General features: G+C 41.5%; 1 protein-coding gene across 1 annotated transcript; it reads right to left on the bottom strand.

The window, feature by feature from the left end:
- Nucleotides 1–19295: 19295 nt before the first annotated feature.
- LOC124695510 (E3 ubiquitin-protein ligase EL5-like) lies at nt 19296–19769 on the bottom strand. Its single transcript, XM_047228348.1, has one exon. The coding sequence runs from the start codon at nt 19767–19769 to the stop codon at nt 19296–19298; it is 474 nt and encodes a 157-aa protein (XP_047084304.1).
- Between the last annotated feature and the right edge of the window lie 1162 nt (nt 19770–20931).

Raw genomic sequence — 20931 nt, 5'->3', positions numbered from 1 at the left:
AATGCTGTCTATGATGGGTTGCAACGACCGACGAAGGACCATGGTTGCAACCTGGTAATAGTTGAGCTCGGATGGTATCCTACGTACGCTGGCCGGCGGGAACCCAAGGTCGGAATTGCAGCAAAGGGTGGGTGTTCGAGGTAGCGGAGGAGTATGATGCGTGCAGTTGACACACGTCCGTTGGGAACCCCAAGAGGAAGGTGTGATGCAGACAGTAGCAAGTTTTCCCTCAGAAAGAAACCAAGGTTTATCGAACCAGGAGGAGCCAAGAAGCACGTTGAAGGTTGATGGTGGCGGAATGTAATGCGGCGCAACACCGGGGATTCCGGCGCCAACGTGGAACTTGCACAACACAACCAAAGTACTTTGCCCCAACGAAACGAGTGAGGTTGTCAATCTCACCTGGCTTAGCTGTAACAAAGGATTAACCGTATTGTGTGGAAGATGATTGTTTGCGAGAAAACGAGAAAAACAAGTATTGCGATAGATTGTATGCGATGTAAAGAATAGGACCGGGGTCCACAGTTCACTAGAGGTGTCTCTCCCATAAGATAAAAGCATGTTGGGTGAACAAATTACGGTCGGCCAATTGACAAATAGAGAGGGCATAACAATGCACATACATGATATGATAAATATAGTGAGATTTAATTGGGCATTACGACAAAGTACATAGACCGCTATCCGGCATGCATCTATGCCTAAAAAGTCCACCTTCAGGTTATCATCCGAACCCCTTCCGGTATTAAGTTGCAAAACAACGAGACAATTGCATTAAGTATGGTGCGTAATGTAATCAATAACTACATCCTTAGACATAGCATCAATGTTTTATCCCTAGTGGCAACGGCACATCCACAACCTTAGAACTTTACATCCATTGTCCCAGATTTAATGGAGGCATGAACCCACTATCGAGCATAAATACTCCCTCTTGGAGTTAAGAGCAAAAACTTGGCCAGAGCCTCTACTAATAACGGAGAGCATGCAAGATCATAAACAACACATAGGTAATAACTTGATAATTAACATAACATAGTATTCTCTATCCATCGGATCCCGATAAAAAAACATATAGTATTACAGATAGATGATCTTGATCATGTTAGGCAGCTCACAAGATCCAACAATGAAGCACAATGAGGAGAAGATAACCATCTAGCTACTGCTATGGACCCATAGTCCAGGGGTGAACTACTCACTCATCACTCCGGAGGCGACCATGGCGGTGAAGAGTCCTCCGGGAGATGAATCCCCTCTCCGGCGAGGTGCCGGAGGTGATCTCCAGAATCCCCCGAGATGGGATTGGCGGCGGCGGCGTCTCAGTAAGGTTTTCCGTATCGTGGCTCTCAGTACTGGGGGTTTCGCGACGAAGGCTATTTGTAGGCGGAAGGGCAGGTCAGGGGGCCACACGAGGGCCCCACACACCAGGACGGCGCGGCCAAGGGCCAGGCCGCGCCGCCCTAGCGTGTCGGCGCCTCGTGGCCCCACTTCCTTTCCCCCTCGGTCTTCTGGAAGCTTCGTGCAAAAATAGGACCCTGGGCGTTGACTTCGTCCAATTCCAAGAATATTTCGTTACTAGGATTTCTGAAACCAAAAACAGCAGAAAACAGCAAGCGGCTCTTCAGCATCTCGTTAATAGGTTAGTGCCGGAAAATGCATAAATACGACATATAATGTGTATAAAACATGTAGATATCATCAATAACGTAGCATGGAACATAAGAAATTATCGATACGTCGGAGACGTATCAGCATCCCCAAGCTTAGTTCTGCTCGTCCCGAGTAGGTAAACGATAACAAAGATAATTTATGGAGTGACATGCCATCATAACCTTGATCATACTATTTGTAAACATATGTAATGAATGCAGCGATCAAAACAATGGTAATGACATGAGTAAACAAATGAATCATAAAGCAAAGACTTTTCATGAATAGTACTTCAAGACAAGCATCAATAAGTCTTGCATAAGAGTTAACTCATAAAGCAATAAATCAAAGTAAAGGTATTGAAGCAACACAAAGGAAGATTAAGTTTCAGCGGTTGCTTTCAACTTATAACATGTATATCTCATGGATAATTGTCAACATAGAGTAATATAACAAGTGCAATATGCAAGTATGTAGGAATCAATGCACAGTTCACACAAGTGTTTGCTTCTTGAGGTGGAGAGAAATAGGTGAACTGACTCAACATAAAAGTAAAAGAAAGGTCCTTCAAAGAGGAAAGCATCGATTGCTATATTTGTGCTAGAGCTTTTATTTTGAAAACATGAAACAATTTTGTCAACGGTAGTAATAAAACATATGAGTTATGTAAATTATATCTTACAAGTTGCAAGCCTCATGCATAGTATACTAATAGTGCCCGCACCTTGTCCTAATTAGCTTGGACTACCGGATCATCGCAATACACACGTTTTAACCAAGTGTCACAAAGGGGTACCTCCATGCCGCCTGTACAAAGGTCTAAGGAGAAAGCTCGCATTTTGGATTTCTCGCATTTGATTATTCTCAACTTAGACATCCATACCGGGACAACATGGACAACGAGATAATGGACTCCTCTTTAATGCATAAGCATGTGGCAACAATTAGTGTTCTCATATGAGATTGAGGATATATGTCCAAAGCTGAAACTTCCACCATGATTCATGGCTTTAGTTAGCGGCCCAATGTTCTTCTCTAACAATATGTATGCTCCAACCATTAAGGTGGTAGATCTCTCTTACTTCGGACAAGACGGACATGCATAGCAACTCACATGATATTCAACAAAGAGTAGTTGATGGCGTCCCCGAAACATGGTTATCGCACAACAAGCAACTTAATAAGAGATAAAGTGCATAAGTACATATTCAATACCACAATAGTTTTTAAGCTATTTTGTCCCATGAGCTATATATTGTAAAGGCGAATGATGGAAATTTAAAGGTAGCACTCAAGCAATTTACTTTGGAATGGCGGAGAAATACCATGTAGTAGGTAGGTATGGTTGACACAAATGGCATAGTGGTTGGCTCAAGGATTTTGGATGCATGAGAAGTATTCCCTCTCGATACAAGGTTTAGGCTAGCAAGGTTTATTTGAAACAAACACAAGGATGAACGGTGCAGCAAAACTCACATAAAAGACATATTGTAAACATTATAAGACTCTACACCGTCTTCCGTGTTGTTCAAAACTCAATACTAGATATTATCTAGACTTTAGAGAGACCAAATATGCAAACCAAATTAGCAAGCTCTTCGTGTTTCTTCATTAATGGGTGCAAAGTATATGATGCAAGAGCTTAAACATGAGCACAACAATTGCCAAGTATCAAATTATTCAAGACATTTTAGAATTACTACATGTAGCATTTCCCGATTCCAACCATATAACAATTTAACGAAGAAGATTCAACCTTCGCCATGAATACTATGAGTAAAGCCTAAGGACATATTTGTCCATATGCAACAGCGGAGCGTGTCTCTCTCCCACACAATGAATGCTAGGATCCATTTATTCAAACAAAAACAAAAACAAAAACAAACCGACGCTCCAAGCAAAGTACATAAGATGTGACGGAATAAAAATATAGTTTCAGGGGAGGAACCTGATAATGTTGTCGATGAAGAAGGGGATGCCTTGGGCATCCCCAAGCTTAAACGCTTGAGTCTTCTTAAAATATGCAGGGGTGAACCACGGGGCATCCCCAAGCTTAGAGCTTTCACTCTCCTTGATCATATTGCATCATACTCCTCTCTTGATCCTTGAAAACTTCCTCCACACCAAACTCGAAACAACTCATTAGAGGGTTAGTGGACAATAAAAATTAACATGTTCAGAGGTGATACAATCATTCTTAACACTTCGGACATTGCATAAAGCTACTTGGACATTAATGGATCAAAGAAATTCATCCAACATAGCAAAAGAGGCAATGCGAAATAAAAGGCAGAATCTGTCAAAACAGAACAGTCCGTAAAGATGGATTTTATTGAGGCACCAGACTTGCTCCAATGAAAATGCCCAAATTTAATGAAAGTTGCGTACATATCTAAGGATCACGCACGTAAATTGGCTTAATTTTCTGAGCTACCTACAGGGAGGCAGGTCGAAATTCGTGACAGCAAAGAAATCTGAAGCTGCACGGTAATCCAAATCTAGTATGAACTTTACTATCAAAGACTTTACTTGGCACAACAAAACACAAAACTAAGATAAGGAGAGGTTGCTACAGTAGTAAACAACTTCCAAGACTCAAATATAAAACAAAGTACTGTAGTAAAAACATGGGTTGTCTCCCATAAGCGCTTTTCTTTAACGCCTTTCAGCTAGGCGCAGAAAGTGTATATCAAGTAACATCAAGAGACAAAGCATCAACATCATAATTTGTTCTAATAATAGAATCATAAGGTAACTTCATTCTTTTTCTAGGGAAGTGTTCCATACCTTTCTTGAGAGGAAATTGATATTTAATATTACCTTCCTTCATATCAATAGTAGCACCAACGGTTCGAAGAAAAGGTCTTCCCAATATAATGGGGCAAGATGCATTGCATTCAATATCCAAGACAACAAAATCAACGGGGACAAGGTTATTGTTAACCATAATATGAATATTATCAACTCTCCCCAAGGTTTCTTTTTAGCATTATCAGCGAGATTAACATCCAAATAACAATTTTTCAATGGTGGCAAGTCAAGCATATCATAGACTTTCTTAGGCATAACAGAAATACTTGCACCAAGATCACATAAAGCATTACAATCAAAATCATTGACCCTCATTTTAATGATGGGCTCCCAACCATCCTCTATCTTTCTAGGAATAGAAGTTTCAAGTTTTAGTTTCTCTTCTCTAGCTTTTATGAGAGCATTTGTAATATGTTTTGTGAAAGCCAAGTTTACAGCGCTAGCATTGGGACTCTTAGCAAGTTTTTGTAAGAACTTTATAACTTCAGAGATGTGGCAATCATCAAAATCTAAATCATTATGAGCTACAGCAATGGGATCATTGTCCCCAAGGTTGGAAAAAATTTCAGCAGTTTTATCACAAGCAATTTCAGCAGTGTTAGCAATTTCAGGCAGTTTTGTACGCTTTGCACTAGGAGCAGAAACATTGCCAACACCAATTATTTTACCATTGATAGTAGGAGGTGCAGCAATATGTGAATCATTAGCATTGCTAGTGGTGGTAATAGTCCAAACTTTAGCTACATTTTTCTCTTTAGCTAGTTTTTCATTTTCTTCTCTATCCCACCTAGCACGCAATTCAGCCATTAATCTTATATTCTCATTAATTCTAATTGGATGGCATTTGCTTGTAGTAACAATTTTATTTTCAATATCCTCGGGTTTAGCAGCCATTTTATTGATTAAAGAAGATTGTGACGCGAGACATGTATGAGATTCGGTTTTCAGCATTTGCAAGTTTAGTTTGCAACCCGGAAATCTCCATATTCAGATTTTCAAGTTGATTTCCTATATTCTTCAACAAGGTAGATTGTTCATTCATAGTTTTAGTAAACAATTTGTTTTGCTCATATTGTGATTGCATGAAGCTCTTGGTGGATCTTTCAATTTCTAACATCTTTTCCTCATTAGGTGAAACATATCTACCATAAGAGTTACCATTAGCGAGGATATGGCCTAGAATTTTGAGCAACCAATGAAGCTAACGGAACATTATTAGGATCAACATTAGTCCTACCATTCACAAGCATAGACATAATAGCATCAATCTTATCATTTAAGGAAGAGGATTCTTCAACAGAATTTACCTTCTTACCTTGTGGAGCTCTCTCCGTGTGCCATTCAGAGTAATTAATCATCATATTATCTAGGAGTTTGTTGCTTCACCAACAGTGATGGACATAAAGGTGCCTCCAGCAGCTGAATCCAATAGGTTCCGCGAAGAAAAGTTCAGTCCTGCATAAAAGGTTTGGATGATCATCCAAGTAGTCAGTCCATGGGTTGGGCAATTTTTAACCAAAGATTTCATCCTTTCCCAAGCTTGAGCAACATGTTCATTATCCAATTGTTTAAAATTCATTATGCTACTTCTCAAAGATATAATTTTAGCAGGGGGATAATATCTACCAATAAAAGCATCCTTGCATTTAGTCCAGGAATCAATACTATTCTTAGGCGGAGATAGCAACCAATCTTTAGCTCTTCCTCTTAATGAGAAAGGAAACAATTTCAATTTAATAATATCACCATCTACATCTTTATACTTTTGCATTTCACATAGTTCAACAAAATTATTAAGATGGGCAGCAACATCATCAGAATTAACACCAGAAAATTGCTCTCGCATAACAAGATTCAGTAGAGCAGGTTTAATTTCAAAAAATTCTGCTGTAGTAGCAGGTGGAGCAATAGGTGTGCATAAGAAATCATTATTATTTGTGGTTGTGAAGTCACACAACTTAGTATTTTCAGGAGTGGCCATTTTAGGAGTAGTAAATAAAGCAAACTAGATAAAATAAATGCAAGTAACTAATTTTTTTGTGTTTTTGATATAGAGTGCAAGACAGTAAATAAAGTAAAGCTAGCAACTAATTTTTTTTGTGTTTTGATATAATGCAGCAAACAAAGTAGTAAATAAAATAAAGCAAGACAAAAACAAAGTAAAGAGATTGGAAAGTGGAGACTCCCCTTGCAGCGTGTCTTGATCTCCCCGGCAACGGCGCCGAAAACGATCTTGATGCGTGCGGTTGACACACGTCCATTGGGAACCCCAAGAGGAAGGCGTGATGCGGACGGTAGCAAGTTTTCCCTCGAGAAAGAAACCAAGGTTTATCGAACCGGGAGGAGCCAAGAAGCACGTTGAAGGTTGATGGTGGCGGAATGTAATGCGGCGCAACACCGGGGATTCCGGCGCCAACGTGGAACCCGCACAACACAACCAAAGTACTTTGCCCCAACGAAACGGTGAGGTTGTCAATCTCACCGGCTTGCTGTAACAAAGGATTAACCGTGCTTGTGTGGAAGGTGATTGTTTGCGAGAAAACGAGTAAAACAAGTATTGCAGATAGATTGTATGCGATGTAAAGAATAGGACCGGGGTCCACGAGTTCACTAGAGGTGTCTCTCCCATAAGATAAAAGCATGTTGGGTGAACAAATTACAGTCGGGCAATTGACAAATAGAGAGGGCATAACAATGCACATACATGATATGATAAATATAGTGAGATTTAATTGGGCATTACGATAAAGTACATAGACCGCTATCCAGCATGCATCTATGCCTAAAAAGTCCACCTTCGGGTTATCATCCGAACCCCTTCCGAGTATTAAGTTGCAAAACAACGAGACAATTGCATTAAGTATGGTGCGTAATGTAATCAATAACTACATCCTTAGACATAGCATCAATGTTTTATCCCTAGTGGCAACAACACATCCACAACCTTAGAACTTTCTGTCACTGTCCCAGATTTAATGGAGGCATGAACCCACTATCGAGCATAAATACTCCCTCTTGGAGTTAAGAGAGAAAACTTGGCCAGAACCTCTACTAATAACGGAGAGCATGCAAGATCATAAACAACACATAGGTAATAACTGGATAATTAACATAACATAGTATTCTCTATCCATCGGATCCCGACAAACACAACATATAGTATTACAGATAGATGATCTTGATCATGTTAGGCAGCTCACAAGATCCAACAATGAAGCACAATGAGGAGAAGACAACCATCTAGCTACTGCTATGGACCCATAGTCCAGGGGTGAACTACTCACTCATCACTCCGGAGGCGACCATGGCGGTGAAGAGTCCTCCGGGAGATGAATCCCCTCTCCAGCGGGGTGCCGGAGGTGATCTCCAGAATCCCCCGAGATGGGATTGGCGGCGGCGGTGTCTCAGTAAGGTTTTCCGTATCGTGGCTCTCGGTACTGGGGGTTTCGCGACGAAGGCTATTTGTAGGAGGAAGGGCAGGTCAGGGGGCCACACGAGGGCCCCACACACCAGGCCGGCGCGGCCAAGGGCCAGGCCGCGCCGCCCTAGCGTGTCGGCGCCTCGTGGCCCCACTTCCTTTCCCCCTCGGTCTTCTGGAAGCTTCGTGCAAAAGTAGGACCACTGGGCGTTGATTTCGGTCCAATTCCGAGAATATTTCTTTACTAGGATTTCGAAACCAAAAACAGCAGAAAACGACAAGCGGCTCTTCGGCATATCGTTAATAGGTTAGTGCCGGAAAATGCATAAATACGACATATAATGTGTATAAAACATGTAGATATCATCAATAATGTAGCATGGAACATAAGAAATTATCGATACGTCGGAGACGTATCAGAGTATAATTGGCTAGACCTTATACCGGGACTCACACCAAAGGAAGTGTGGACGGGAAAGCTACCCGGTTGGCACCAAGGTTAAGATCTCTTATGGTTAAAGCAACACACCTCTGCAGAGTGTAATGAATCGTGACCTGTCACTCCCTGTTCTGGGTTTGGAACTGCGAACGCAGCCGGAAAGGAACTCCATGAAGTTCTAATAAACCGGTGAAGGCTGACGGACATAGTTCTTATTGATAAAAGCAACCTTTTGAAGAAATGGTTATTAAAACATGCATTGGTATTAGACTTTCTGGTCTAGTATCGTAGCTAGTGCATTAAACACCTCTTTCCTAATATGAACTTGTTGAGTACGCTCGTACTCATACCACTCTTAAATCCCCTGCTTAGATTGCCTGAATCATCTTGAGGAGGACATCGATGACCAAGAAGGAGCAGATGGGATCTGCTATGAAGAGACAGACCTCTCCGGAGGTGTAGAAGGAGTGGATTACCTCATCGTCTACGGAACCGGGGAGGGTTCCGGAGAATAACAAGCGTAGACTAATCTGATAGTAGTAGTAGCCGAGCAGTACGAACACTTAGTACTTAACTGCTCGATGAGAATAAATGTATAACCTGCTAAGACTTATATATTGTAATCTAAGCTGGGTTCACCTCGAACCTAGGAGTATTCCTCTCAGGACCCAGGAGGAACTCCGTGATGATGTGTACATTTGGTTTGTAATAATAAATGAATGAGTTATGGGCCTGCTATGTTCTGTTGTACTACTCTGAGAGATGTAATATCTGCGGATTGGTACTTCGGAAATGTTATATCAACGACTAGCATACTACAACATGTAGTGGTATGCAGGGTCACCACAATATGTGACTTTGAGGCCACCCCAACTGCAAAGATTTATGTCATGATGATCTTCCCAAACCATGTAAATAACTCACAGTTAGGCATGGCAATAGATTTCCAACATTTTGCATGGTGGAATGGTTACCAACCAATGAATTGAGTGATATATGTAGACTTAGCAGAGAAATCTCTAGAAGTTGCCCAATTATAAGAAAACTAACTTGCATAGATCAATAGAGCAGGAGAGAGCGGTCAAAATATTGATCCATCATTCATTTTGGAGTTCATGGGTATGACATTTTCCAGTGATGATTGTGAGGATCTCAATCACTCTATCATAGAGAGCGCGATTCCAAATCCACTTGTTCAAAAACTGGTTTTGGCACCATCGCTGATGGATATGGTCATTGAGGCGCGGAAAATGGGTATATTAGCATCGGAGAAATTTTCATCCAATTGAGCCACATGCGATTCGGTTTTGTCTCCAGGAATAATGGCCAAGGCTAATGGAAGGCCCAAAAGAAATGATCTTGACCGGTCACCCATATGACACAAAGGTTTTTTTTTGGAGTGCATATCACCTTGTAGTTAACATGGGATCCTTCTCCATCATGTCCTTTCTAAATGAAATCCTTCTCCATCATGTCCAGCTTGTTTTGCACCCATTTGGGTAGCTCGATAGAAATATGGTATTTTAGCTAATGCCATTATGACAGAATTTGTTAGGGTGAATTTTTCAGTACTCATGAGATATTCCCCATCCGTCCATGGAGTCTGCTCCCCCATTTTGTCGATTTGGGGATGAAAATACATCATTGTCAACCTTCAAAGGTGAAGCTACGGCACCAAGTACTTGCTAGGGAACATATCAATATTTTCCTAAAATGCGGGGGTGATACTACCAGATAATTCCCCTTGCATTGAATTGGGAAATATATTTTTTTTCTTCTAAAAATTTGTGTGAAGAACTCTTGCATCCCTAAATTCCAGAAAGATGTGACAAATTTCAAGCATCATATGCATAAAGAGATATTCCGAGTGTCACCGATCTCCCTGAATAGGCAAAATCACCATGATCACACACGCACAAGATTCTATGTAGTGGGTCTCCCCGGCGCAACCCTCATGTATGCATAGGAGGTCCAGGCATCCCACCAATTAGAACTATGGAGGATTCATAAGAAAGCAAAATAGAGATCTAATTACGTATACTTTGTCCAAAAACAAGCTTTTGCACAACTTTAGGAGCTAGATCCAATTTACCAGTAAAAAGCCTTTTAAATCCCAAACTTCAAAAAGAGACTTGGGATGTTTTTATGTGCAACTCCTTGACCGGATTTTGGATGTGCAATAAGTTTTCATGAATGCACCACTTTTGAATGAGATCACTTTGATTTCCTGAAACAATTGTCTAAAGTACCGCGGAAAACCGATTGGGTAGCACCTTGGAGAATATCTTACGAGGTTCTATGCATGAGGCTTATCGATCCAAAGTCTCCCTACATACTCGATGTCACACCTTTGGAAATAGGTCAATCTTGGCTAAAGTGATCACACCTTGCATAGCTGAAGGACTTTTGCAAACATGTGCATACGAATTATAGGAGGAAAGGTGATATACACAAATGAAAAAATTCTCTATGTTTGTGAGTATGTTTTATCTCCACTGTTTTTATTCACATTCAAATCCACCCATTCATTGTTTGAACCAATGAGTTACTATATTTTTTGTCTACTTAATTAATCAAAATGCTTTCCAAGTTGGGGTTGTACATATTTGTTCTTGAAGAAGTATTTCACACCATTTTTGTAAATATATGGCATGTGGACACTAAAGAAAATGTACGGTGTGCTGAGCGCTTAATGTACAATCCCGAAGTAGCGATCAATTTAAGGTTCATACCAAGTGTTGTTGCACTAAATATGTAACTAGTCCTGAAAGAAAAGTCTCCAACCTCCCACAAAATTCAGTTGTTAATTTAACATGTTGATATATTAGTATCAAATAGAAATAACCACTTGTATTAAGAGTATAAATTATTGTGACTAATTAAGTCATCATAATATGGGCAAAGGGGTTATTTAATTTTTTTTTCCTGCCAAAAAACGAGAGAACTTTGGTTAATCAACACTACAGAGACAATCTAAAGCAATGCATACATAACTAGCTAGGGTAAAACCTGGCTACATCGCTAAACATTTGGTGTGTGTCGTGCAATCCTATGTGCACAGTCTTTATTTGAGGTGGTGAAGCACTCTTGGGGCAAGGAAATGGTTCAATGCTCAGTCTGGAGTACGGAATGATTTTCGTATTCGAGCATGATCAATTAATTGCATGTTACTTTTCTAAACATATGTATATGAAACTATTTATGGGAGGCATGGAGAGATAAAAATGAACAAAATATATTTTTGCGATACATAAGTGCATGTTTCATTTAGATTTTATTTTCAAATATTAAAATAACAAAAAATGCCGATAACGTATTCAATTAAAATATAACCGCTTTAATTTACATGAAATGAACTCATAAATTCTTTTGCAAATATGACTTTTGAATACAATGGGAGATTCATTGGAAAAGAAAACACACATTTTTCTCCTAGAGGCACCTTAGGGTATCATTTTTTATTTTAAAATTATGGAAAATACCAAGCGGAAAGATAGTTTTCGTAGTAAAAATTACATTTTCCTTATCATTTAAACATGTATCATTCAAATAAGATTTGTGTTAAAAATAAGAAACAATCACATCAGCTACTATATGGTAGCTTTGGTTTTTCTAGAAAGTCTTTTCGAACTCTTTCATCCCTTTGTAAATTTGTAGCAATATATTTCACCATTTTTTTCTCCAAGATAGATCACATGTATGAAAAGCAAAAGTTTTCACAGTGATAAAAATTAATCATGTCAATGACAAAATTATTTCTTTTTTAGAGAGTTCTTGTAAGAAACATTTACCGACCTGTATAAAAGATAGAAACTATCACTATTTTTAATGTAAGTATATTTTGTTCGTCATTGAAAATAAATTCATTCATCACCTTGGGCCATGCAAAATATAGCCACGTATTCAAAATCAATGTGCTTCCACGTCAACTTGAAAGTACTGCCAGGACCAGAAAAGTAGAGGTGAACATTATTTTTCGAGATTATGGGCTATGGAAACCATGTCGAGGTCATGAGCATCACGCCGACTCGGGGTGAATAGATATCCATATATTTAGAATTAACTTTTATACTTATTTATGACTTGCTTTCATCATACTAGAATATTACGAGTATAATTTTCTATCTATTAATTGTCATAGTTAACCGCATTTGATTGTTGGTAATATTAATTATATTGTTATTTATTATACACTAGTAATGTACATCAATGAGATATTTGTGTTGTGATAAATTTAAATTGTATATTTTCAGAAAAGGTTCTCCCTGAATTAAATTCCGATAGTTATATACTGTGTGCGCGCATGCGTGTGTTCATGTCTATTTTAATATCCTTAATATCATGGTACAATCTCTAAAGCGTAGAGTCTAATAAATATCTTAACATTGGTTTATGGTGTATGATTCAGTAAGCATATTATATATACTTTTAGAGTACAAAATGACTGGTGTGTAATGTTTCATGCAAGTTTAATTCGGCAATAAGTTGAAAATAAATGTATCATAGTAATCATCGAAGAATATACTTTACATACAATTTTATAATTTGGTATGCTCATCCGTAGTGCGCTTCATATCTTCTAATGTATCAAAAGCATGAGCAAAATTTAACATGGAAACCTCGATATCATAGATTTTAGTACAACATGCAGAACATCCACACGAGAGAGACTAACATACTAATTAAAAATCATCGTCACCATTTGTATCGGTTTGTTCCTACCTGGTACACCATACACGATATTGGTCTTGGTTAAATTGAGGAGTTGATAATTTGTATTCCATGAAGTGAATGTTGTAATATGGATCATAATCTCTTAAATCCATATACATATTTTTGGTCATCTCATATTTACGAAGTGTATAATTGATTGAAGGGACGAGGCGATGGAAAATATTTGTGTTGGCATGGTAAGCACATTGTTAGCCATGCCAGAGTAAATCAATCCTGACACAAACCACCTGACCCTAGGGAAACTCACCCTCCATTCCTTCTTTTTCTCATTTGCTTCACACTCAGATTATTTGTCTCCTCTAGAATGTGGCAACACATTTTGTTAGCAGGACGTGGTGCTACATGCGTACACATGCCTTGATACGATGGCTTCGTTTCTCTCCAATGCCAAATGGGGGGCCAAATGTGAGATTACCTTGGGAGACCCTCCCAAACGGGCACAAATATGGGTAGTGCCCTTGCAGATCAATGCCTACCAACATAGGACGAAATGGAGAAAATAATGAAGAGCCCGAAGATACGAACATAGAGAATAAGCGGATACCAACGACTAGTGTAGAGGAGTTGAAGACATGCAATCGTGGGCAGTGGCGGACCCAGGAATTTTTCGAAGCCTGGGCGCGCTACGAAGCAACTAATTTTTTTCTTGGACAAATATAAGCATCACATGGACCTTGCTGGAGATGCGGAAAAGGAGGCAGCCGCGGTGTCGATGGCGAGGCATATACTTAGAGGGCAGTGGGTACGGGTGCAATGGTGGGCTTCTTCTCATCTCCGGTGGCCGACAGAGTTAGGGTTGAGGTTGCGGGTGTGAAGGGCTCGCGGCGATTGAGAAGATTTAGAGGAAGGCGTGAGGATGACAGATTGGCGGAGGGGGGCAGGGTGGGTAGCGAGGCAGCTGCCGCCAGCGGCGCGGGTGGGGGGCTCCAAGTAGTCAAGCTAGCGGTTGGGGCGAGTCTACCAGCATGGTGGCGAAGCATGGGAAGCTATAGTGGTGGCGACGGTTTTCTTCACCCCGCGATGTGAGGCCTCGTGTGCTCACCCCATGTCGATTACTGTTAAGACGGGGGTGCTTGGGTGATGCCCACATGACCTGTTCGAGTGCGCTCTAGGAGAAGGGTAGTTGCTCAGCCACTCACATACGGCCACCTATGGCCATGGTAACGTCGGTTTGACCTAGGCCAAGCTCGCGCCACCGTCCATGTTAGATCCCGCGATAGCACGAGGAGCTTGAATTAGTATGTGGTGAGCTGAATGCAGCGGCATGCGACTATTCTTGGGCGACGGAAGCGGTGATGAAGGCTAGGATTGACCACCGATGACATTTTTCTTATGCGCTAATTCTTTTAAGCTCGGGACATTTTAGCATATATTGACTGGTTAGTAACCCCAAAAGAAATCTCGTCTGGTTAGCTTTTAGGCACCAAAAAACAAAGCAGTTGAATTTATTTCATTCTGTTGACACACTTTAGTGTATTTGCTAGACTTGGTGTGATATCTGGAGACCGTGAATAGGAGCAGCCATTTCTGAAACGGTCGACCCCTTGCTGAGTCATATTTTTTGACCTGGAGCACATAGATTCCATTTATATTGTCTCATTTAACTCATTGGCAACTTGGCGGGGGAAGCGGCGCCACCGTCTTCATCAATAACTTGGTGGCTGCTGGATCTCTTCTTCCTGGATGTTGCTGCAAGACTGATGAACTCTTGGCCGGCCATGGCGGCGAGGGAGAGTGGAGTCTATCTTCAGCAAGGTTCCCTCTTTCTTCTCCCCTGGCCGGCCGTGGTGGCGAGGAGGTGCTGAAGGTGAGTGGGCCGATTTTGGATCCTGGAGTGGGATTTGGCCTCTCCTGCTGTCGCTGCTCCTGCTTGAGTAGCCTCTTGAAGCCGTCGATTCTGTCCTGCCATGGTGGCGGTGAAGATCTCGCCGATTCAGGGGTGGCTCAGGAGGATCTGGCCCAGCTTCTGCCTACAGGGTGCTATGGATCGTCGATCCTTTGTGCGGAACACATAGCGTCCGTGTTTGACGCTATGATCCTTGGCCGATATGGCGGCCCGAGCTCAACCTCCAATGTGGAGGCCTCTCTCTCTTCTGCGGCGGAAGCTCGACGGAGCCAGGCTACCAAGTGGTCTCGTCCCCGGTGGCTTGACGACGGCCGTTGCCAGAAGATTCGCGTCAGAAGGGAGCCTACGAGCTGCTTGCTCTCGTTCCTCAGCGGAGACGCCTAGAGGACGCCGGCGGTTGGTGGCGGAGACACCCAGGTCCCTGATTGCGTTTTCGAAGATCTTTGTAGGGTGTTTTTTGTAAAGTGCGAGCCCCTTTCTTCAAATGTTAGGTTCTTTGAGTGAGTGTTGTACAAGGGGCTTGCTGTAAAATCTTGTACCTGCCACTTAATGGTTGATTCTCTGGGGTCTTCTAGACCCCTCTCTGTGTTCAAAAAAAAAAATTTGTTCGCTATTCCTATGGGCTCATGGTTTGCTTCCGTTGAACGGGATAATTCTATATGATGAGAAAAAGGACAGCGAGCAAAGCCAGTTTGGCCCATTCGCTATCCCCAGATCGCTGCTGGAAAGTCTTCTGCTTGAGGCGCGCAGGGCGGCGGGAGGAAGCCTAGGCATTGACCATTCTCCATCGGCAGATCGGCTGCTGGACAGCTTCTTTCGCCTGAGGTGAGCGTGGCCGAAGCCTGGGCAAGTGCTCGGGCAACAGGGATGCTGCGTCCGCCTATGATCATGGGGAGTAGAAACATTAACATACATATACTTTATTAAACATAAACCAAGTGCACTCTATACATCTTGCTTCTTCATCCACCAATGACTGGTTGCTCTTTACTAGTTATGGGAGGATACAACAACGACATTGTCCTTGACCATGTTCGTCGCTGCAGCCAGGCCCGTTTCAACCTCGCCACATAGTTTTTATATCAAACTAATATACTTATTTATGACCTACTTTTATTATACTACAATTCGATGAGTATAATTTTCTATCTATTAGTTGCCATAGTTAACCATATTTGGATATTAATTTCTAATATTAGTTATATCATTATGTTATACACTTGTAATGTATATCAATGAAACATTTGTGTTGTGACAAATGTAAGCAGTTATGTTTTAAGAAAAGGTTCTCGGCAAATTGATTTTTGATAATTGCATAACTTACATAGTATATGCATAATTTGTTTGTGTGTGTGCGCGCATGTGTTAGTATCTATTTGAATATCCATAATATAATTGTAGAGCTATCGAAAACGTACAATATAAGAAATATCTTAATAGTGGTTTCTGGTTATGATTATGTAAGCAAATTTATATAAACTTATAGAGTATAAATTGAACCATCGGTAATGCTTCATGCAAGTTCAGTTTGCTAATAAGTTGAAAATATATGTATTGTAGTAATTGCCGGAGAATCTATTTAGGATATATTATCCGGTACGCTCGTCCGCAGTACGTTTGGCACCATATGATATATGAAAAGTCATGCACATAATTAAACATGAAATATCGATAACATAGATTTGAGTACAACACGCATAACATCTACATGAGGAGGCTAACAACCTAATTATAACTCGTCGTCACCGTTGAGATTGGTTTGTATCTAGGTACACCATATTGGTCCACTGTGTGGACATTCCCCCCATGGTGGTATTATGCAAATGTTTTACCATGTTATTAGTTGGTAGTACATTCAAAAATACAGTGTAGAACCTGGCATCGTGCACCCAATTTCAAAAAAAATTAAAAGACGTATTTTAAATATTTCAAAAATTAAAATAATTCCCGCACGTACATCTCATCTTGATACTTACCCGTGCAAATTTTCAATAAAAAATACGGCCTTATGTGTCCCACACAAAAAGTGGAAATGAAACTTAGTTATTCTGTGAATAGTATACTTCTAATCATTATACTATGAACAATATAGTTTGTTTTTTTTTGACAATCAATACCACATATATTCATAATAACAAATAGTACATGGTAGAGATACACGAGCTGTCTCCAGCGATTACAAAATAAAGTCTAAAAGATACTAGCAAATCTTTGAGGTCTTCAAACTCTTTCTTCTTCCAAGACATAATCTTGTACTTTTCTGAAGGCAGCCAAAGATACATAACAAACCATAGACCTGTAAATACCAACGAAGGTTCTCCCATAATTTTAATTTGAGCCGCAATGCCAAGGCTGCGTGCACGCGCGCAACCATTAAAGTCGTCAATCAACATCGGCAAGAGTACCAACACCAGTATATCAGGGAATAAAAACCGATCTGCCTTGTCGACGTTGGTGGAGAGCCGAGAATACGAATCACCATTGTCGAGGACGTAGCAATCGGGACAAGAACTGCAAGGATAATCCTCCTCGCGGCAACCATGAGAAAAGATCCAAGATCGATCTGGCGAAGTAAGATCTGAACACCCATATCTAGATAATTGTAATCTTTCAGCACCACCATTGACGTCGGAAAGGAGATCTCGTCGTCGAACGAAAGGCCGAAGATCATTTATTGCAGACGATGCCATCTCCATTGCGGGGAAACCAACAAGAAAACGGCGACCAAAAACCTAACATAGACTACCGAAAAGACTATTTTTATTGAAAACTCCACTCATAGATCGGGTTCCCCACTCCTTCCGACGCCGGCGAAACCGGCCGGAGGAGGGGGAACCGATCTATGGAGGAGGCTGAGTAGGGGCGGCTAGGGCTTTTCTCAAGAGGCGGTGGCTACACAATATAGTTTGTTATTTTTTATAGTTTACATACTTTCATATTTTAAGTTGAAATTTGACATGCACATACCTACATATATACATAATCCACACACATGGTTTACGACGTATTTTTTTAAAAAAAATCAATTTTAGTATTTTTCTATTTTATAGCTCAAATCGGGTCTTGGCAGGAGCTAAAAATTCGAGTCCACAAAACATGTCTGAGATTTGTCAAAATACATAGGTATCTATAGATACATCAGAACTTTGACAAATCTTAGACAAGTTTCATGAGATGGAGGGAGTACATTGTTTTATTTTTTTGGTTGATTGCCAAATATTGAAAAGGTAATGATACATATGTTAGGATTATACTTTCAATATATGTAACGAAATATGTTAGAAGCATCAAGCATATTCTGATATCTAGTCAATCCCTTTAATTAAGTCAATCCATGTCGGGTGCTACCAAATATGGCTACTAGGCTAACTATTTAAACATGTAACTGATGCGGCATAAAGCCTTGCTTCCGCCACAAAGAAATCTCACAACAAATGGAGTATTACCCTATTACCTCACCATGTTCAACCAAAACCGTTGGGAGAAAATGAATTACAGTCCAAAATAGTTCGGAAGTGTCGGAAAACTTGTACCAGCTATATATATAAACGGTTTTGCTAGAAATCAGACGCCTGCTTTTTATTAAGTCTAAGTCGATTTTTTAGCCATCTGATTTGTCTCGTGATCCGTGCTGATATGGAAAGTGCAAGTGGATTTCAACTGGTATTTCTTAGTTGCGCACGAGTTGCAATTCATATTTTCTCAATTACACACGGGTTGCAACTAATAATTTTTTAGTTGCATATAGGTTGCAACTGATATTTTGTCAGTTGCGCGTGGGTTGCAACTGATATTTTCCTAGTTGCGCATATATTGCAACTTGTATTTTTCCGGTTGCGCATGGGCTGCAATTGGTATTTTCTCACTTGCATACTAGTTGCAACTGATATTTTCTCAGTTGCGCATAAGTTGTAACTACTATCTCTCAGTTGTGCATAAGTTGTAACTAATATTTTCTCGGTTACATATATGTTCATATTTTCTCAGTTGCGTATAAGTTGCAACTTATATTTTCTCAGTTACATATGCAAATTAAATAGCTAAGAAATCAACTTAGACTTAATAAAAATCAGTTGCCTGATATCTAAGCGCTCCCATATATAAATTAAGAGAGCATAGCACGGAAGAATTCTCAGAGTTCATCCTCACTTGATGAAATTTCTTCGTACAAGATGCCACACGTGGTCAGATCGAAACAGCAGTGGACAAAAGAGTGATTGCGATGTGACCAGTACGGAAGTGTACTTTCTTTATACGTGGCACACAAACAGGAACCGAGCAACCCTGATGTGATGGGCAAAGACTTGACATTTCTCTCTACGAATTACCAATAACTGAGCATTTGTATGAACAACACAAGTTTATAAGTAAAAGAAAAGATCAACAACACGAGGTCAAACTTGCAGCACAGCCACGGCAGGGGCAGCAGCCGCGGGGACAACCTTGTGCGCCTCCACCGCGCTCGGCTCGCCGAAGACCGCGACCCGGCAGAGCGGGCACGTCGAGTTGGTCCGGAACCACCGGTCGACGCACTCGACGTGGAACCTGTGCCCGCAACCGGGCAGGAGCCGCCCCTTCTCCCCGTCCGCCATCTCCGCCAGGCACACCGCGCACTCCACGCCAGCCGCGCCGCCGTGCACGAACACCGGCAGCGCCGCGATGTCGCTCTGCCTCGGAGCCTTGCCGCCGCCGGAGCCAGAGGAGGAGACGGGCAGCATGTCCTGCGGGCGCGCGGACACGGTGAGCTTGTAGAGCTGCCAGAAGCAGACGACGAGGACGGCCGCCACGCCGAACGCCACCAGCACCGCGTACGCGTCGAACCTGAGTTGGCTGTCCAGCGACGACGAGTCCATCTCAGAGCTCGACATGCTGGTTGCCCTGCCCGACTTGATGACGACTCTGTGTCTGCTCGACGATGTGGAGGCTCGAGAATGATCAATGGCGAAGAGACTAGGTTGCTAGTGGAGGGTGTTTGTGTCTGCTCGACGCTGCGTGCGATTATATAAGATGATATTCTTGCGCAGTTGCGCCTAGCTAACCATAGTCCCGTCGTCCAGTGTCCTAGAATATGTTTATCTTTTTTTTCAGAAAAATATAATATGTTATCTTTGGGGCCAGCCGGTTACGTGACTAGCTAGAGCGCACACGGCTCCAGGCATATTCGGCACATGCTGCAGCTACGCGACGAGAGGGAAATGTGTGCAGGTTGATTACAGGTTAAACAAGTCTCGTTACAGCAGGAAACCAAGTCTTAAGAGTCGACCATGTAGCTAGGCGGCTTGTCGTCCACGTTCTCATCTGCCGCAGAAGTAGGAGAGAGGGTGACCTCAATTCCTTCTGACAGATATGTAGATATTTTCTTTAGATGTTGACATTATTTTGGAGATCCACATGTTGACTATCGACTTTGTTAACTAGCTTTGGTATTCTGCTTCCGCGCTCGATCGTATGTTGTCATTTTGAGGACCATGACACAAGATTGCTGTCAATGAACTCACTGAAACCTGAAGTGGATTTGCGCGTACCAGAGTAACATGCCCAATCCGTGTCGAGGTATGCCACAAGATCATGAGATGATCACCGTGCAGCTGCAACCCATAGTGTGATGTCCCGCATATATACCGCACAATCCGTTTGATCAATTGAAAGTGTGTATCCGTGGGGGCATGCATGAAAACATAGACTTGTTGAACAGCATAGACCAGTTCGGGACGCGTAAGGGTGAGATATTGCAATGCCCCTACGACTCCGGTATAGGAAATGGTTGTCGAATGGTGTGCCAACATGGAGAAAATGGTTGGAGGTAGTGTTGACGGGTGTAGAGATGGGGTGGCAATTGAGCATATACCCGCTCGGTCAAGAATCTCTAGTGCATATTGTTGCTCGCTAAGGAAGATCCCCTGGTTTGTGCGATGCACATTAACACAAAGAAAGTGGTGGATGTCTCCCAAATCACTCATGGAGAATGCTCAATGATAGAAGTGAGGAGAGGTGTTGTGTTGGCAGTGGGGATGATGTCATCTACACAGA

This window comes from Lolium rigidum, chromosome 3 (genome assembly GCF_022539505.1).
Source record: "Lolium rigidum isolate FL_2022 chromosome 3, APGP_CSIRO_Lrig_0.1, whole genome shotgun sequence".
NCBI classification, from domain to species: Eukaryota; Viridiplantae; Streptophyta; class Magnoliopsida; order Poales; family Poaceae; genus Lolium; species Lolium rigidum.
The sequence above is the reverse complement of the archived record's forward strand: the minus strand, read 5'-3'. Positions and strand labels throughout refer to the sequence as shown.